The sequence below is a fragment of the Pongo pygmaeus genome, chromosome 11 (genome assembly GCF_028885625.2).
Source record: "Pongo pygmaeus isolate AG05252 chromosome 11, NHGRI_mPonPyg2-v2.0_pri, whole genome shotgun sequence".
In the NCBI taxonomy this organism is placed as follows: Eukaryota; Metazoa; Chordata; class Mammalia; order Primates; family Hominidae; genus Pongo; species Pongo pygmaeus.
Genome location: NC_072384.2, coordinates 78,276,248 through 78,294,014, shown reverse-complemented (window position 1 = coordinate 78,294,014; position 17,767 = coordinate 78,276,248). Strand labels below are relative to the sequence as shown.

Below are 17,767 nucleotides of genomic sequence, written 5' to 3'. Positions count from 1 at the left end.
TTTTAGAGCGGGGAATAGCACATAGCTACTTTGGGGCAACAGGGACTTAAATATGGCACTGCAAACTCATTAACTTTTCTTCTTTGTAGTTGAACCAACAATGGATTTAAGTGCATTTAAAGATGGTCTGGAAGTTATTGTCCCAAATCCTATCAAGATCCTGGTTCCAAGTACAGGCTATCCAAGGCCAACTGCAACCTGGTGTTTTGGAGATAAAGTACTAGAAACAGGGGACCATGTGAAAATGAAGACCTTGTCTGCCTATGCTGAACTTGTCATTTCTCCAAGTGAACGTTCAGACAAGGGCATTTATACACTGAAATTAGAAAACCGTGTGAAAACAATTTCTGGGGAAATTGATGTCAATGTAATTGGTAAGGAACGAAACGTTTATCATCTAAGGTGATTTGGCAGTATTAACAAATATTAGTTCAGACTATTAACAGTGACTTGTGAGTGCATTTTTTTTCAGCTCGCCCAAGTGCACCCAAAGAACTGAAATTTGATGATATAACCAAGGACTCAGTACATTTGACTTGGGAACCACCTGATGATGATGGAGGAAGTCCGTTAACTGGATACGTTGTTGAAAAACGAGAAGTCAGCCGGAAAACATGGACTAAAGTGAGTTTTGAGCAGCACTGCATCAATGCCAAAAATGAGAGTAGGGGAAATCCCAGAAGGTTGAGATGCCATACAAAAGTCTTACGTGCTACAACTTCTTACCTTTACCTCACTGAAAATGTACAAAAACTTTTTAAGACTGCATCGGTGCTAATGCTTCCTGAGGTAGCTCAATCAAGGATTGTATAATTGTAATTGTCTTGTCTTGTGAGCCTTACCAAATTTGTAAAAAAAAAAAAAAAAAAAAAAAAAAAATTCCCTACTGACTTGGTACCTGCTAAGTACCCAATATGTACCCATTAAGCTAGAAGCGGAAAGTAAATATTTACTTCCCTGGTGGTCACACTTCTTATTCCACTAGAATACCTTAGTTGACCTAATCAACCATTATTTCCTTGTGTTTATATTAGTTACTATTCTTTACCCTGAATTAAAATCATATTTCTGATAAGCAAACTGGTAGAATCAACACCTCATTTGCCATCTTTTTTCATGTGTACAAACTATGAAGCAGTTTTTCTTATATCGAGTCAAATATTATCATGTATCCTACTTTGCAATTTTCCCTAATATGAAATTAATGTAAGAATAATCCCTAGCATTCAAAACAACTGCAGTTTGTATCCCTGGTCATGGTAAAAATCTTTTGAGTTGGGGAAAGGGTTTTTGGGAAATAACTGATTAACTGTATTTCTTTGTCCCAGGTTATGGACTTTGTGACTGATCTAGAATTCACAGTTCCTGATCTTGTTCAAGGAAAAGAGTACTTATTTAAAGTTTGTGCTCGTAACAAATGTGGCCCTGGAGAACCTGCATATGTTGATGAACCTGTAAATATGTCAGCTCCTGCAAGTGAGTACATTCTTGATGATTTCTTACCTAATCTTGTGGCCTGTTTTTGCTTTTAGACCTAGAGTTGAAGTTATGGAGCAAGGCAGGGTTGGCAATGTGAAGAGAACTGCATAGGTGGCCTGTGTAAGACTGACTCTCTCTTCCAAATGTTATAGCGGTACCTGACCCACCAGAGAATGTTAAATGGAGAGATCGAACAGCCAATAGCATCTTCTTAACATGGGATCCACCTAAAAATGACGGTGGTTCACGCATCAAAGGATATATAGTTGAAAGATGTCCACGTGGTTCTGATAAATGGGTTGCCTGTGGAGAACCTGTTGCAGAAACAAAGTAGGTTTTTAATTTGGCATGAGAGTAAATGTGTACTCCTAGTCACTAAAATGGGCTTTGTTGGGGAAAATTTAAATGTTTGTCTTTTTTCATTGAGAATCCTATGCTGCCGGTGTGTCTGTCTGATTTTTAAAGGTGCTGCTGAATGTACTGCCTGCTCAGGGTTTTCATGACAGTATTGAAATGAAAATGTATTCAGTTTTAGTGTTGAAGTAATCCAGGTTTAATTTAAAGACTAGTATTATACCGGGGTTTGAATTTTTGAAAGATTATGAGTACTACACAATGAAACGATTATCGACATCACAGTAAAACATCCTATTCTGTTTTCTGGCAGAATGGAAGTGACAGGTCTTGAGGAAGGCAAATGGTATGCCTACCGCGTGAAGGCCTTAAACAGGCAGGGCGCTAGCAAACCAAGCAGACCCACAGAGGAAATCCAGGCTGTGGACACACAAGGTATCTATTTTTGATTTTTGTCTTATCAAATAGGGCTCTGACCTTAAATCTGCTTGAACTTGATAACATTGTAAATAATCTTTTCCAATTCAGAGGCCCCAGAAATCTTCCTCGATGTGAAGCTCCTTGCTGGTCTCACCGTAAAAGCTGGGACCAAGATTGAACTTCCTGCCACTGTAACCGGAAAACCTGAACCTAAAATAACTTGGACAAAGGCTGATATGATTCTGAAGCAGGACAAAAGAATTACCATTGAAAATGTCCCTAAGAAATCCACAGTGACTATTGTTGATAGTAAGAGAAGTGACACTGGCACATACATCATCGAGGCTGTGAATGTGTGTGGCCGGGCCACTGCTGTGGTGGAAGTGAACGTCTTAGGTAAGGAAGGTTCTCATTTTAAAAGGGCATAAACTCTTTGCAGTTACTTTCTTGAAAGAAAAAAAAAATGGTGAACAATTTTTTTTTTCTGCATCTGTAATGCCATGCACAGATAAACCCGGACCACCAGCTGCCTTTGACATCACAGATGTAACCAATGAGTCATGTCTTCTAACATGGAACCCACCACGCGATGATGGTGGATCTAAGATCACAAACTATGTTGTGGAGAGACGAGCAACTGATAGTGAAGTGTGGCACAAGCTCTCATCCACCATCAAGGATACAAACTTCAAGGCCACCAAATTAATCCCCAATAAAGAGTACATCTTCAGAGTTGCTGCAGAAAACATGTATGGTGTTGGTGAACCAGTTCAGGCCTCTCCAATAACAGCCAAATATCAGTTTGGTAAGTTTCTCAATCAGCTGATAAAAAAAAAAGGATGCTTATGTCAAACTTGCATTTTGGTGTCATATTTCTATACACGACATATAACATTTTACACCATTATCCTGTCTATAGATCCACCTGGACCTCCAACTCGCCTAGAACCTTCTGATATCACTAAAGACGCAGTGACTCTCACATGGTGTGAGCCAGATGATGATGGTGGCAGCCCAATCACTGGATACTGGGTTGAAAGACTGGATCCTGATACAGATAAATGGGTTAGATGCAATAAGATGCCAGTAAAGGACACAACATACAGGTATGCTCAGAATCCCCATCAAGATGTTAAGACAGCAGTATATTCAAATGTTTACTCTTTAATATTCCTTGGGATTACAGATGATTATATCTTACTAAAAAAATTTTAAACTACTTTTACTCATATTTTCTATTACCTCATAATTTGAAAAATTATACAAATTCCATTCAAGGGCACATTTCTTAGTTTACTCTAAAACATTAACCTTCAGGAAGTTTCAAAGTGTTTGATCCCCCAGTATATTATGATAATGATCACTGTCATAGATATTAGATTGGTATGTTTGGCCAAATCTAAAGTGTGTGGCAGTTAAAAAGCAATTTTTAATTTATATCGAAGTGCTTTTCAGTTAAATTTCCAAATCACCTTTTCACAATTTAAACAAATTAGTCTCTTCTGTGTAAAATAAACATAGGCTTCTTCTGCTTCTTACCATGATGTTACACATGCACTTTGTTCCTAATTCAGAGTGAAAGGTCTCACCAATAAGAAAAAATACAGATTCCGTGTGTTGGCCGAAAATCTTGCTGGACCTGGAAAACCAAGCAAATCAACTGAACCAATCTTAATAAAGGATCCCATAGGTATTGTTTATATAATTTTTGTGGTTATTTTGAAGCTCATATGAACTCCTTTTTGACAAACCTTAACAATGATTTCATTGGCTTGCAGATCCTCCATGGCCCCCTGGAAAACCAACTGTAAAAGATGTAGGCAAAACATCAGTAAGGTTGAATTGGACAAAACCAGAACATGATGGAGGCGCAAAGATTGAGTCTTATGTCATTGAAATGCTGAAGACTGGAACAGATGAGTGGGTCAGAGTGGCGGAAGGGGTTCCCACCACTCAGCACTTGCTCCCAGGGCTCATGGAAGGACAGGAATACTCATTCCGAGTTAGAGCTGTGAATAAGGCTGGGGAAAGTGAACCCAGTGAACCCAGCGACCCTGTGCTTTGCCGGGAGAAGCTATGTAAGTCACTCTTGATGTCTGGGGTATATAAATTCTTCTAACATCTGCCTGTGAGCTACGATATGAGAAAATATGAAAAACTCATTACTATTATTTCCTCCTGGCTACATTACTTCTTAATGACTGCCTGCACTTTCAGACTGACTATTGGGTGATAGAAAAAATGAATTTGTTTTCCTTCCTTCTTTTTCAGATCCTCCATCACCACCACGCTGGCTTGAAGTTATTAATATCACAAAAAATACAGCAGACCTAAAATGGACAGTTCCTGAGAAAGATGGAGGGTCCCCCATCACCAACTACATTGTGGAAAAGAGAGACGTCAGGCGAAAAGGCTGGCAAACAGTGGATACCACCGTCAAGGATACCAAGTGCACAGTCACCCCGCTGACTGAGGGCTCTTTATATGTGTTCCGAGTTGCTGCAGAAAATGCTATAGGACAAAGCGACTACACCGAAATTGAGGACTCTGTGCTGGCCAAAGACACCTTTAGTATGCTCTTGCACTTAATCTTTGTGACAATAAGTGCTCTCGCACTTAATTCTTGTGACAGGAGATTATCACCTTTCCTCCGGTTTTCCTAATCATTGATTATTTTGTTTTCAGCCACTCCTGGACCACCCTACGCCCTGGCAGTGGTTGATGTGACAAAACGACATGTTGACCTAAAGTGGGAGCCACCTAAAAATGATGGTGGAAGACCAATACAGAGGTAGAATTTGAATTAATTCATAAAGAATAACTTACACTTGGCTGCAAATTCTTAACTGTGTTTTTTCATTAATGCTAATGAAATGCTTTGTTGTTTCAACAGATATATCATTGAGAAGAAAGAAAGGTTAGGTACCCGTTGGGTGAAAGCTGGAAAGACTGCAGGACCTGACTGTAACTTCAGAGTAACTGATGTCATTGAAGGAACAGAGGTCCAGTTTCAGGTTCGTGCTGAAAATGAAGCTGGAGTTGGCCACCCAAGTGAACCCACAGAAATCCTAACCATTGAAGATCCAACAAGTAAGTAGTGCTGATTATACACAAGATATTGTCTAGAACTTGATGAGACTGTGGATATGAATATTTCACTCTTTTCTCAGGTCCTCCCTCACCACCCCTTGACCTACATGTGACTGATGCTGGGAGAAAACACATTGCCATTGCTTGGAAGCCTCCAGAGAAAAATGGTGGAAGTCCTATCATAGGATACCATGTTGAAATGTGTCCAGTAGGCACTGAGAAATGGATGCGAGTTAATTCTCGCCCAATAAAGGACTTGAAATTCAAGGTTGAAGAAGGTGTTGTTCCTGACAAAGAATATGTCCTGAGAGTGAGAGCAGTCAATGCTATTGGTGTCAGCGAGCCATCTGAAATCTCTGAAAATGTGGTTGCCAAAGACCCAGACTGTAAGAGCACAATGTCTTTTATAGTTAATAAAATACCCTTTATTCATGCATTGCATTTTGACATACTCTCTTTTTTGCTCTTTTGAATGATACCTTACAGGCAAGCCAACAATTGACCTGGAGACTCATGACATTATTGTTATTGAAGGTGAAAAGTTAAGCATTCCTGTTCCCTTCAGAGCTGTCCCAGTTCCAAGTGTTAGTTGGCATAAAGATGGCAAAGAAGTTAAAGCAAGTGATAGATTAACAATGAAGAATGATCACATCTCTGCACACCTTGAAGTTCCCAAGAGTGTCCATGCAGATGCCGGAATTTATACCATTACACTGGAGAATAAGCTCGGCTCAGCAACAGCCTCAATCAATGTCAAAGTCATAGGTAATCATTCTTTGAAGAAAAACCAGACATTCTTCACATGTAGAGGAAATTAGTTAACTTTGCAGTGCTATTAATGATATAAATGGCTTCATGAACTGGCCACTTGTAAACTAAATGTCACTTCTGATTATGTCTTTCCATATGAGAAGTAAAACAATTCTAAAGAGATGAAATCGCTAAACTCTTATTAGACTAATTTATACTAGTTTTAATTAATTGCATGTGAAATACTAATTTAAGTAAAAGAGGTTAGCATACCCAAAGAATATTGAAATGACCACAATTTTTTAATTGTACAGCTTCACATTTTCCCATAGTGTTCTCGACCAGGGATAGTAACATTTTCTGCATCCCCCCAGCCCTGCAAATAATGTCTGGAAATTTGTGGGGCCATTTTTGCTTGGCACACAGACTTGAGGCAGATACCACTGACATTTAGTAGTTGGGAGCCAAGGATGCGAAATGCTCTGCAGTGTGAATGACACTCCAGCACATCAAAGATTATCCTACCCAAAATACAGATAGCCCCACTTAGAGACAAGTGCATTATTAAAATGATGATTTTTCAGGATTATTAGAATAATTATTCATTTTTGTAATAGGCCTACCTGGACCATGCAAAGATATTAAAGCAAGTGACATTACCAAGAGTTCTTGTAAGTTAACCTGGGAACCTCCAGAATTTGATGGTGGAACCCCAATTCTTCATTATGTCCTGGAGCGCAGAGAAGCTGGGAGGAGAACATATATACCAGTCATGTCTGGTGAGAACAAACTGTCGTGGACTGTGAAGGATCTCATACCAAATGGTGAATACTTCTTCCGTGTTAAAGCAGTCAACAAGGTTGGTGGAGGAGAATATATTGAACTGAAAAATCCAGTCATTGCTCAAGATCCAAAGCGTAAGTTTGGACATGGATGCACTATGGCTAAGAACTAATAAACCATAGTTTTGTTTTAAGAAGGTGGTTTTCCTGATACTAACATTTTTTTTCTTGTTCTTCAGAACCCCCTGATCCACCTGTAGATGTAGAGGTTCATAATCCTACAGCGGAGGCAATGACTATTACATGGAAGCCACCTTTGTATGACGGAGGGAGCAAGATAATGGGCTACATCATAGAGAAGATTGCTAAGGGTGAAGAAAGGTGGAAGAGATGCAATGAACACCTGGTACCAATCCTGACTTATACAGCAAAAGCACTTGAAGAGGGGAAAGAGTACCAATTCCGTGTGCGAGCAGAGAATGCCGCGGGTATTAGTGAACCTTCTCGGGCTACTCCTCCAACCAAAGCTGTAGATCCCATTGGTAAGTTTTGTTTCAAGGAGTTGCCACTTTCCCATTTTGAAATAAATGAAAATAATGTTTTGTCAGTTATTTTCATCAGAATTGAAAACATTTATTGGTTATGATCATTATAGATGCCCCCAAAGTCATTCTGAGAACAAGCCTAGAAGTGAAACGAGGTGATGAAATAGCACTTGATGCAAGTATTTCTGGATCACCTTACCCAACTATTACATGGATAAAGGATGAAAATGTTATTGTACCAGAGGAAATTAAGAAGCGGGCAGCACCCTTGGTTAGGAGAAGGAAGGGTGAAGTTCAAGAAGAAGAACCATTTGTCCTGCCTCTGACACAGCGTTTGAGTATTGACAATAGCAAAAAGGGAGAATCTCAGCTACGCGTCCGAGATTCTCTCCGACCTGACCATGGTCTGTATATGATCAAAGCTGAAAATGACCACGGTATCGCAAAAGCTCCTTGTACTGTCAGTGTGTTCGGTGAGTCATTAAAACTACAATTTCCAATGGAAAAGGTTTTAGTAAAACATAAAAATAAAAAGTTTGGGGGAGAGTTAAAAGAAATGGGACATAGCTTCAGCAAGTTATCCTCAATCATATTTTATCTGCTGGCCACGTAAAAGAAATCACCTGATCTTGTTATTTATTAGCTAATAGAATACAAAGATAGATGTGGGAAAACCAGAAATCATGTCAGAGGAGCATGCTCCCATTTATATTTTCCATAGCAACCCTTCCCACACAAATTTTTGATTACCGTTCTCTTTTGAAATATTAGATACACCGGGACCACCAATCAACTTTGTATTTGAAGATATCAGAAAGACCTCAGTCCTTTGTAAATGGGAACCACCCCTTGATGATGGTGGCAGTGAAATCATAAACTACACTTTGGAAAAGAAAGACAAGACAAAGCCCGACTCAGAATGGATTGTTGTCACTTCAACACTTAGACATTGCAAATATTCAGTAACAAAACTAATTGAAGGAAAAGAGTACCTCTTCCGTGTAAGAGCTGAAAACAGATTTGGGCCAGGTCCACCATGTGTTTCAAAGCCACTTGTAGCTAAAGATCCATTTGGTAAGTTTCCTTTGGCATCTAAAGTTTGCCTTTTTACCATGTACTTTGGTATATAATTACTACAGCTTTTAAAATTGCATTTTTATGTCATATTGGGAAATTTAATTCAAATGTTATTTTTTTATCAGGACCACCTGATGCACCAGATAAGCCCACTGTGGAAGATGTTACCAGCAACAGTATGCTAGTGAAATGGAATGAACCAAAAGATAATGGAAGCCCCATTTTGGGTTACTGGCTTGAAAAACGTGAAGTTAATAGTACACATTGGTCTCGTGTCAACAAAAGCCTTCTGAATGCCTTGAAAGCCAATGTAGATGGCTTATTAGAAGGACTCACCTATGTCTTCAGAGTATGTGCTGAAAATGCAGCTGGACCTGGAAAGTTCAGTCCACCTTCAGATCCCAAAACAGCACATGATCCAATCTGTAAGTAGTTCCTTAAGAAGAAGGTGGAGTGGAACAAGCTATTGTACATTTTAAAACCATCGGGGAGTTTGATTTGTATATCTTCATTCATTCTAGCTCCTCCTGGGCCACCTATCCCAAGAGTCACTGACACAAGCTCTACAACTATTGAACTAGAATGGGAACCCCCAGCTTTCAATGGTGGTGGGGAAATTGTTGGCTATTTTGTTGATAAGCAGTTGGTTGGCACAAATGAATGGTCACGCTGCACAGAGAAGATGATCAAGGTCCGTCAGTACACCGTCAAAGAAATCCGAGAGGGTGCTGATTACAAACTTCGGGTGAGTGCTGTCAATGCCGCAGGGGAAGGACCGCCTGGAGAAACAGAACCTGTTACTGTGGCTGAACCACAAGGTACTTAATGTTATTGGAATAAAATTATGGATATTTTCTCTACATGGGACTATTTTTTAATCTTTCATGGGCTAATGTATGACTGTTCTCTTTCAACAGAGCCTCCAACTGTGGAACTGGATGTTTCTGTCAAGGGTGGAATACAAATAATGGCTGGGAAGACTCTTAGAATTCCAGCTGTGGTGACTGGTCGCCCTGTACCTACAAAAGTATGGACCAAAGAAGAAGGGGAGCTAGATAAAGACCGCGTTGTAATAGACAACGTTGGAACCAAATCTGAACTAATTATCAAGGATGCACTGCGAAAAGACCATGGCAGATACGTGATTACAGCTACAAATAGCTGTGGTTCCAAATTTGCAGCAGCCAGGGTAGAAGTTTTTGGTAAGGAATGTTGCACTGATTTTCACAGGATTTTCCCAAGTGATACTATCTTATTACATTGATTTTTGGCTTTGTTTTGTTTTCAGATGTCCCTGGTCCAGTTCTTGATTTAAAACCTGTTGTAACAAACAGAAAAATGTGTCTACTTAACTGGTCTGATCCAGAAGATGATGGAGGAAGTGAAATAACAGGCTTTATCATTGAAAGAAAAGATGCCAAGATGCATACTTGGAGACAACCAATAGAGACTGAGAGATCTAAATGTGACATCACAGGTCTGCTTGAGGGACAAGAATATAAGTTCCGTGTTATTGCCAAGAACAAGTTTGGCTGTGGCCCTCCTGTTGAAATAGGACCAATTCTTGCAGTTGATCCACTAGGTAAAAGAGAAGGTTTCATTGTGTTTGTAGAATAATGTTTTGCTTCTAGTTATATTATTTACTGAGCTTTATGGCTTCAAACTCCCAATAGTCTCAAAATCTATAGCTAAAGAGTAATAAGAAAAGTAAATCAAAAAACTATTAACAACATTAAAGATATCATATTTGCTATAATTTCAATGTAATTTGTGGCTGTAAGTATATTAATCAGCATGGTTTCTTGTACTGAAAAACTTGGATCTACAGGGGCTTAAAAATAACCTAGAAGTAGTTTAGACATATTATATCTCTCCAGTAGAACACATTGGAAGTCGGGTTTTTAAAATTTACTAGCGTAGTAGTTAAAGAGAATTCAATGTTCTTCTAAAAGATTAGACAATTCCTGAGGATAAATGCCTTAGTCTTCCTCTATATTCAAAAAGTCCCCATACTGGAAGGATAGAGAGGCCCAAAACCAGAAACAGCCTCCAAAGAATAGAAAACCAACCAGAGGGAATCTCCAGAAATCAATACAAAACACTAAAATTGCACAGACAGTAATGCACACTGACATCCCATCTCAGAAAGCAAAGCCTTTGAGGAAGAACCATTCCTCAAGAGACAGAAGAACTTATTCCTTCACCATCACCCCCTGAAAAAAAAATTACATCCTATACCACTGCTGCAGCTTGTCTACGAATGTCCAATATACCACAGGCTGTGCCAGAGGCACCAGAACAGAGCTGAGCTTCCACTCTTTCTGGTTGCAATAACAGTCAACAAGTATGGATTGGGTCTAGTTTTACCACTGAAAGCTTAACTCTTAGTTTGGTCCTTCAGGAAAGAAAACTTCAGTAGCATTACATACATCCTCTTTCCACCATATTTTGAACCCACATGTGAGGCAACATGACTCAAAGTATGTTCGTAGACATATCCACTATCTGTTAATAAAAGAAAAGACACTTTGCTCTCAGCTGGTCATTCAAAGCAAAACTTCACATACTTACTTTCCTAGTTCATTAGAATTAGAAGCATCCCCAGTTACAAAGGTAAACAATCTAAAATGTTAAATTAAAAAAGCATACGTGCCCTTGATTTATTTTTCACTGATAATCTTGATGAAAAGTTTGCTAAGAAAAATTCTGTCTACAGGAATGTCTATAGTTTTGGCAACTGACAAGTTTTAGGAATGATTTTAAATAAGGATGTAAGGTTATGCCAAACAGAAGGCTATTTTTTACATAATTAAGTTGAAGTGAAATACTATTTCTTACATGAATATTTATCTCATGCTAATCATTTTCACTTGCCTCCGGCTAAAGGTCCTCCAACATCTCCAGAGAGGCTCACATACACTGAAAGGACAAAGTCCACTATCACCCTTGACTGGAAAGAGCCCCGCAGTAATGGTGGCAGTCCCATCCAAGGATATATCATTGAAAAACGGCGTCACGACAAACCTGACTTTGAAAGAGTTAACAAGCGACTCTGCCCAACCACATCTTTTCTGGTTGAAAATCTTGATGAACACCAAATGTATGAGTTCCGTGTCAAAGCTGTCAATGAAATTGGTGAAAGTGAACCATCCCTACCTCTTAATGTAGTCATACAAGATGATGAAGGTGCGGAATCTGAATATAATAATAATTTTAATGCATTTTACAGTGTGCCTTTATCCCATAAGTTGAAAAAACATCCTTATGACTTTGTTACTTTTTTTCTTTCTCTTCTCTTTGCAGTGCCTCCAACTATTAAGTTGCGTCTGAGTGTTCGAGGAGACACTATCAAAGTTAAGGCAGGAGAGCCTGTCCACATCCCTGCAGATGTGACAGGCCTTCCAATGCCTAAGATTGAATGGTCCAAAAATGAAACTGTAATTGAAAAACCCACTGATGCACTTCAGATAACCAAGGAAGAGGTATCCCGAAGTGAGGCAAAAACTGAGCTTAGCATTCCCAAAGCGGTCCGGGAGGACAAAGGCACCTACACAGTTACTGCTTCCAATCGCCTTGGCTCAGTGTTCCGAAATGTTCACGTTGAAGTATATGGTAAGTGACTTGCTTTCTTACATCAAAAAGGCATCCAGTGTCTGTTTAAGAATTGCCTTCTCAATATTCTCTGTTGATTCCTTTCCAGACCGCCCATCCCCACCAAGAAATCTTGCTGTTACTGACATTAAAGCTGAATCTTGCTACTTGACATGGGATGCCCCTCTTGATAATGGTGGCAGTGAAATCACCCATTATGTTATTGACAAACGTGATGCAAGTAGGAAGAAAGCAGAATGGGAGGAAGTCACCAACACTGCTGTAGAGAAAAGATATGGGGTAAACTCTTCTAAACATTTTCTTATACACATTAAAAGTACATGACTCTGGTTTGATGCCATTTAGTATAACCTTGGAATTTGATAATTAAACTCAAAACCACACACAATAAGCTGTTATTTTGTTATTGCAGTGTTTAGCCCCACACACATAAGGCTCCTTAGTACATAGCGTTTGATACACAGATACTCTTTTAATTGAGATCCACTATCAGGTACAATACATCTACATATTTTTATTTTAAAAAAGCTTTCTCCTTTTCTCTGTCTTCCCATGTTTTGAGTCTATATATTTATTTCTCCTTATAGTCATCCCTCCCAAAATAAGTTGAATTTTTAAATGAGTGAAAATCAGTATAAGTATATTCTCTTCAATAAATTTCTATTTTTCTAATTTCTAGATCTGGAAACTTATCCCCAATGGTCAGTATGAGTTCCGAGTCAGGGCAGTGAATAAATATGGAATCAGTGATGAGTGCAAATCAGATAAAGTAGTCATTCAAGATCCTTATCGCCTTCCTGGACCTCCAGGAAAACCAAAAGTTTTGGCACGCACCAAAGGATCAATGCTAGTGAGCTGGACTCCTCCTTTGGACAATGGTGGCTCTCCAATTACTGGCTACTGGCTGGAGAAAAGAGAAGAGGGAAGTCCTTATTGGTCACGTGTTAGCCGAGCACCAATAACCAAAGTGGGATTGAAAGGCGTGGAATTTAATGTTCCTCGTTTGCTTGAAGGCGTTAAATACCAGTTCAGAGCCATGGCAATAAATGCTGCAGGAATTGGTCCTCCCAGTGAACCATCAGATCCAGAGGTTGCAGGAGATCCCATATGTAAGTATGCTTCTGTTTCTGGGGACTAATTTCTAAAGCACAAAGTCACTAAATGGATAATTCTGCCTTAAATTTCTTATATTTTTCTATGCCAAATTATTTTATTTATTAAAATAAAAAAGGTTCATATTCACATAGACTATCAGAAGTATATATTTATGTGTGTATACATACATGCACATATATATACATACACACATACATAAAATCATACAGTTTGTAAACTCTTGGATTAAACCAAATATTTTATGAGGAATCACAATAATAAAGACCTGGACTATAAACTCCTATCTCTTCTGATACTTTAAATACATTTCTATCTCATTAGATACTGGGGAAATCATCTCTCCCACTAAACAGTCAGACCTTCCAGTAGGAATTCAACAAAAAACAAAATGTTATTAGCTTTTCAATAATATTATTGAACAAAGATTTAGGATTCTCAGGCATAGTCTGTGAGGTCAAATAAGAGAGAAAATTCTTCTAAAAGATCTGTGAGCAGATTCGTTCAAAAATTAAAAAATACTGTGGCCATAATAATTCATCCTATTTGCTACATATCTGATTAGATTCTCTATAGAAGAAAAATTAAATTATTTGTTAAAAAGAAAATTTTAAATACTCAAGTGCTATGTGGAGCATATATACATATATAATGAGGTAGTTATTCATTCATTTGCAAACTAGTATTGAACATGTGCTATGTGCAAGGATCTATATTAACCACTGGAGGGGGAAAGGTTAAGATTAAAAAGACAAGTGCAGTAAAAGAATTTCTGTAATTGTAAAGCACTTTCAGAAAGGTAAAGGATTGTTATGGGATTATTGTAGACACTGATCCTGTCCCTAAAGGGCATTAAGATTAGTTTGTGTTCAAAGGTTTACTAGCTATTGATGGAATCGTTTTTAAATTTTCATATTGTGGCAAATTAAATTTATTTATTTATTTTTTTTTCTTTTATTATTATTATTATTATTATACTTTAGGTTTTATGGTACATGTGCGCAATGTGCAGGTAAGTTACATATGTATACATGTGCCATGCTGGTGGCAAATTAAATTTAAATCATGTTTTCAGTAAAGGCTATTGTAGAATTTCTTCAAAGGGATCTCAAAAGTAAAGTAGTTTTTAACCAATCATGTGTAAATAGAATGTAAATCTAACAAGATAGGAAGTAGTCTTTCTATTCCCAGTTAGGTGTTTGCTTTCTCTGTTTTTGCATTAATGCTAAAGGAAAATAGACCATTTCCTTTCATTCTCTTCTCTAGAAGGCAACTGTATTTCCTTTTAGCATTTCTATTTTAATATTTTAATAGATTAAAATAATATATGATCATGCATAGTAAAAGATTCTAGCACTTCATCAGCTTCAAAATCTGATGAAGCTTTTTTTTTTTTCTTTTGTTATTAGTTCCACCGGGGCCACCTTCTTGCCCAGAAGTTAAAGATAAAACAAAGTCAAGCATCTCACTAGGATGGAAACCTCCAGCCAAAGATGGTGGCAGCCCAATCAAAGGATACATTGTAGAAATGCAAGAAGAAGGTACTACTGACTGGAAAAGAGTAAATGAACCAGACAAACTTATAACTACCTGTGAATGTGTGGTGCCTAATCTGAAAGAGCTCAGGAAGTACAGATTCAGAGTGAAAGCTGTCAATGAAGCTGGTGAATCTGAACCAAGTGATACAACTGGGGAGATCCCTGCCACTGATATTCAAGGTACTATTACTTACTCAGTTTATGTATTCCTCTTTTGATCTTATTATGAAATTGATTAATTTACTGAATGTACTTCAATTACTTTTGACAAATATGAGCTAAATCCTGTTAAATTGTATGTGGTATTACAGAGGAACCAGAAGTTTTCATTGACATTGGAGCACAGGACTGTCTGGTTTGTAAAGCTGGCTCACAGATTAGGATTCCTGCTGTCATCAAGGGACGCCCAACACCAAAATCATCTTGGGAATTTGATGGAAAGGCAAAGAAAGCAATGAAGGTAAGAAAATAACGATTCTCCTCTTTTTTCCACTGAATCACTATAAGGAGTATTTATACTACAACTGACTGTCTCCTTTTCTAATAGGATGGAGTTCATGACATACCCGAAGATGCACAGGTAAAAAAATAATAATTAAAATAATTCAGAATATGGTTGACTTCAATATTGCTATGATTTCATTCAATGTATGACTACTATTTTCTTTGTACAGCTGGAGACTGCTGAAAACTCCTCAGTAATTATTATTCCGGAGTGTAAACGATCTCATACAGGCAAATACAGCATCACGGCCAAGAATAAAGCAGGACAAAAGACTGCAAATTGCAGAGTTAAAGTCATGGGTAAGAAAGACTTTGAAAGTTGCTACAGAATAAAAACAAATTATTTTTAAGCATTTAAGGAACGTTGCTTATATTGTGATTTACATCCAACAGATGTACCAGGCCCACCCAAAGATCTGAAAGTCAGTGATATCACAAGGGGTAGTTGCAGACTTTCATGGAAGATGCCAGACGACGATGGAGGAGACAGGATCAAAGGCTATGTTATCGAGAAGAGGACTATTGATGGAAAAGCCTGGACCAAAGTCAATCCAGACTGTGGAAGCACCACATTTGTAGTGCCTGATCTCCTCTCCGAACAGCAATATTTCTTCCGTGTGCGAGCAGAAAACCGTTTTGGTATTGGCCCACCTGTGGAAACCATTCAGAGGACCACTGCCAGAGATCCGATATGTAAGCTTTAAAATCTAAATTTAAAATATCTTCTCAAAATTGAAGTATATTATTATAAACAATGCTTAATACTTCCTTTAACTATTTTTAAAGATCCTCCTGATCCTCCTATTAAACTCAAGATTGGCCTCATCACAAAGAACACAGTGCATCTGTCATGGAAACCGCCGAAGAATGATGGGGGCTCCCCTGTTACCCACTATATTGTTGAGTGCCTTGCATGGGACCCTACTGGGACAAAGAAAGAAGCCTGGAGGCAGTGCAATAAGCGTGATGTGGAAGAACTGCAATTTACTGTCGAAGACCTAGTAGAGGGTGGGGAATATGAATTCCGAGTCAAAGCTGTCAATGCTGCAGGAGTCAGCAAGCCTTCAGCCACTGTTGGCCCTGTGACTGTCAAAGACCAGACATGTAAGTACCAATGTACTGACAAAGAATGTCCTCCTTACAGCTGCCTTCCTAGGTGTTCAACAATAGTTCAAAATTAAAAGAGCTATATCTGTACCTTATGAAGCTACTATGGCTTGAATGTAGACATGGGCACATTACTCAATTACTCATTCCCTCAATTTCCACAGAATTTTCACATTCCCTTACCTGTTACCTTTTCCCTATTCAAAGGAGATGATGTCTGTAATTTCCTCGCTGTAATTTTCTCATGGCAGGCTGTTTTATTTATCAGAGGCTAAAACAATTTCTCTGCATGCTCCTCAAAAGGGACAGAAAGTAACTAGTCATTTTCTTAGCAACTGCTGAGACCCATTTATCTTCACAATCAAGTTTCTATTTCTCTATATAAGAAAAGATATATCTATTTTAATGAAGTATATATATATATATATATATATATATGGTAATATTTTTCCTCTGATAATTACCATCACTACTGTTGTGTATTTGTTTAGTCTCTAAGTTCAAAGAAACTGTAGTCATTACCCTCTTTGAATATTTCTGTCCTAAATTTGTGCAAAATGGAAAATTGCTTTCCTTTTATTAACAGTTATATTTCTTAAAAGGGGAATTCACCTTCTTATGTATCCCTTCACAATTCTGCGTAAATATTAAAGAGAGCATCCCATGATACTCTCCTACTACAATCTCCTTTCTTCCCTTTTGTCAGGATATGAGAATATAATAATACACATCATTACATACATAATGATGCCAAATAAAGTGAGGCAAGCACTGATATATAGCCACATGTAGATCCAATAAAAGATGCTGACCCCACGTACCTGCTCCCCAAACTACTGTAAAAGTGTTAAAGACAGAACCATTCTTTATATTGGGCTGAGCTACAAAGTCTGACTACAGTGGATCCAAGCAACTTTATAGTAACTGTGAATTCTACTTTCTATCCCTCAATGCTTTTTGCTCCTAATGACAACTTTTTTTTAATAATCTAGGCCCACCATCAGTTGATCTAAAAGAATTCATGGAGGTTGAAGAAGGAACTGATGTTAACATTGTGGCCAAAATTAAAGGTGTGCCATTCCCGACACTAACCTGGTTTAAAGCTCCTCCAAAGAAGCCTGATAATAAAGAACCTGTTCTCTATGACACCCATGTCAACAAACTGGTGGTGGATGATACTTGCACTTTAGTTATTCCACAGTCTCGCAGGAGTGACACTGGCTTATATACCATCACAGCTGTAAATAATCTGGGAACAGCATCAAAGGAGATGAGACTGAATGTCCTGGGTAAAGACTGCATGGTTTGGTTAAAACTACTTGTTTTTCTGTTCATAAATAACATTTGGCTTTAAAATCATCTGACTGATAAAGGGTCCCTTCTTTAAACCATTTTA

General features: G+C 38.2%; 1 protein-coding gene across 1 annotated transcript in view; it reads left to right on the top strand.

The window, feature by feature from the left end:
• The window catches only part of TTN (titin), a 280,445-nt gene that overhangs the window by 189,143 nt on the left and 73,535 nt on the right, over positions 1 to 17,767 (top strand). The window contains exons 254-287 of the mRNA XM_054479293.2: positions 90 to 374; positions 473 to 624; positions 1,329 to 1,476; positions 1,632 to 1,809; positions 2,147 to 2,268; positions 2,362 to 2,649; positions 2,762 to 3,058; positions 3,173 to 3,359; positions 3,828 to 3,943; positions 4,032 to 4,331; positions 4,525 to 4,824; positions 4,939 to 5,044; positions 5,147 to 5,343; positions 5,424 to 5,729; positions 5,830 to 6,108; positions 6,711 to 7,010; positions 7,115 to 7,417; positions 7,531 to 7,893; positions 8,192 to 8,494; positions 8,623 to 8,922; positions 9,019 to 9,315; positions 9,415 to 9,699; positions 9,786 to 10,079; positions 11,384 to 11,683; positions 11,801 to 12,109; positions 12,198 to 12,388; positions 12,789 to 13,218; positions 14,632 to 14,940; positions 15,072 to 15,220; positions 15,308 to 15,340; positions 15,435 to 15,564; positions 15,658 to 15,957; positions 16,051 to 16,368; positions 17,364 to 17,660. Of these exons, the coding sequence (XP_054335268.1) occupies positions 90 to 374; positions 473 to 624; positions 1,329 to 1,476; positions 1,632 to 1,809; positions 2,147 to 2,268; positions 2,362 to 2,649; positions 2,762 to 3,058; positions 3,173 to 3,359; positions 3,828 to 3,943; positions 4,032 to 4,331; positions 4,525 to 4,824; positions 4,939 to 5,044; positions 5,147 to 5,343; positions 5,424 to 5,729; positions 5,830 to 6,108; positions 6,711 to 7,010; positions 7,115 to 7,417; positions 7,531 to 7,893; positions 8,192 to 8,494; positions 8,623 to 8,922; positions 9,019 to 9,315; positions 9,415 to 9,699; positions 9,786 to 10,079; positions 11,384 to 11,683; positions 11,801 to 12,109; positions 12,198 to 12,388; positions 12,789 to 13,218; positions 14,632 to 14,940; positions 15,072 to 15,220; positions 15,308 to 15,340; positions 15,435 to 15,564; positions 15,658 to 15,957; positions 16,051 to 16,368; positions 17,364 to 17,660 (8,472 nt within the window). The remainder of the gene's footprint in view (positions 1 to 89; positions 375 to 472; positions 625 to 1,328; positions 1,477 to 1,631; positions 1,810 to 2,146; positions 2,269 to 2,361; positions 2,650 to 2,761; positions 3,059 to 3,172; positions 3,360 to 3,827; positions 3,944 to 4,031; positions 4,332 to 4,524; positions 4,825 to 4,938; positions 5,045 to 5,146; positions 5,344 to 5,423; positions 5,730 to 5,829; positions 6,109 to 6,710; positions 7,011 to 7,114; positions 7,418 to 7,530; positions 7,894 to 8,191; positions 8,495 to 8,622; positions 8,923 to 9,018; positions 9,316 to 9,414; positions 9,700 to 9,785; positions 10,080 to 11,383; positions 11,684 to 11,800; positions 12,110 to 12,197; positions 12,389 to 12,788; positions 13,219 to 14,631; positions 14,941 to 15,071; positions 15,221 to 15,307; positions 15,341 to 15,434; positions 15,565 to 15,657; positions 15,958 to 16,050; positions 16,369 to 17,363; positions 17,661 to 17,767) is intronic.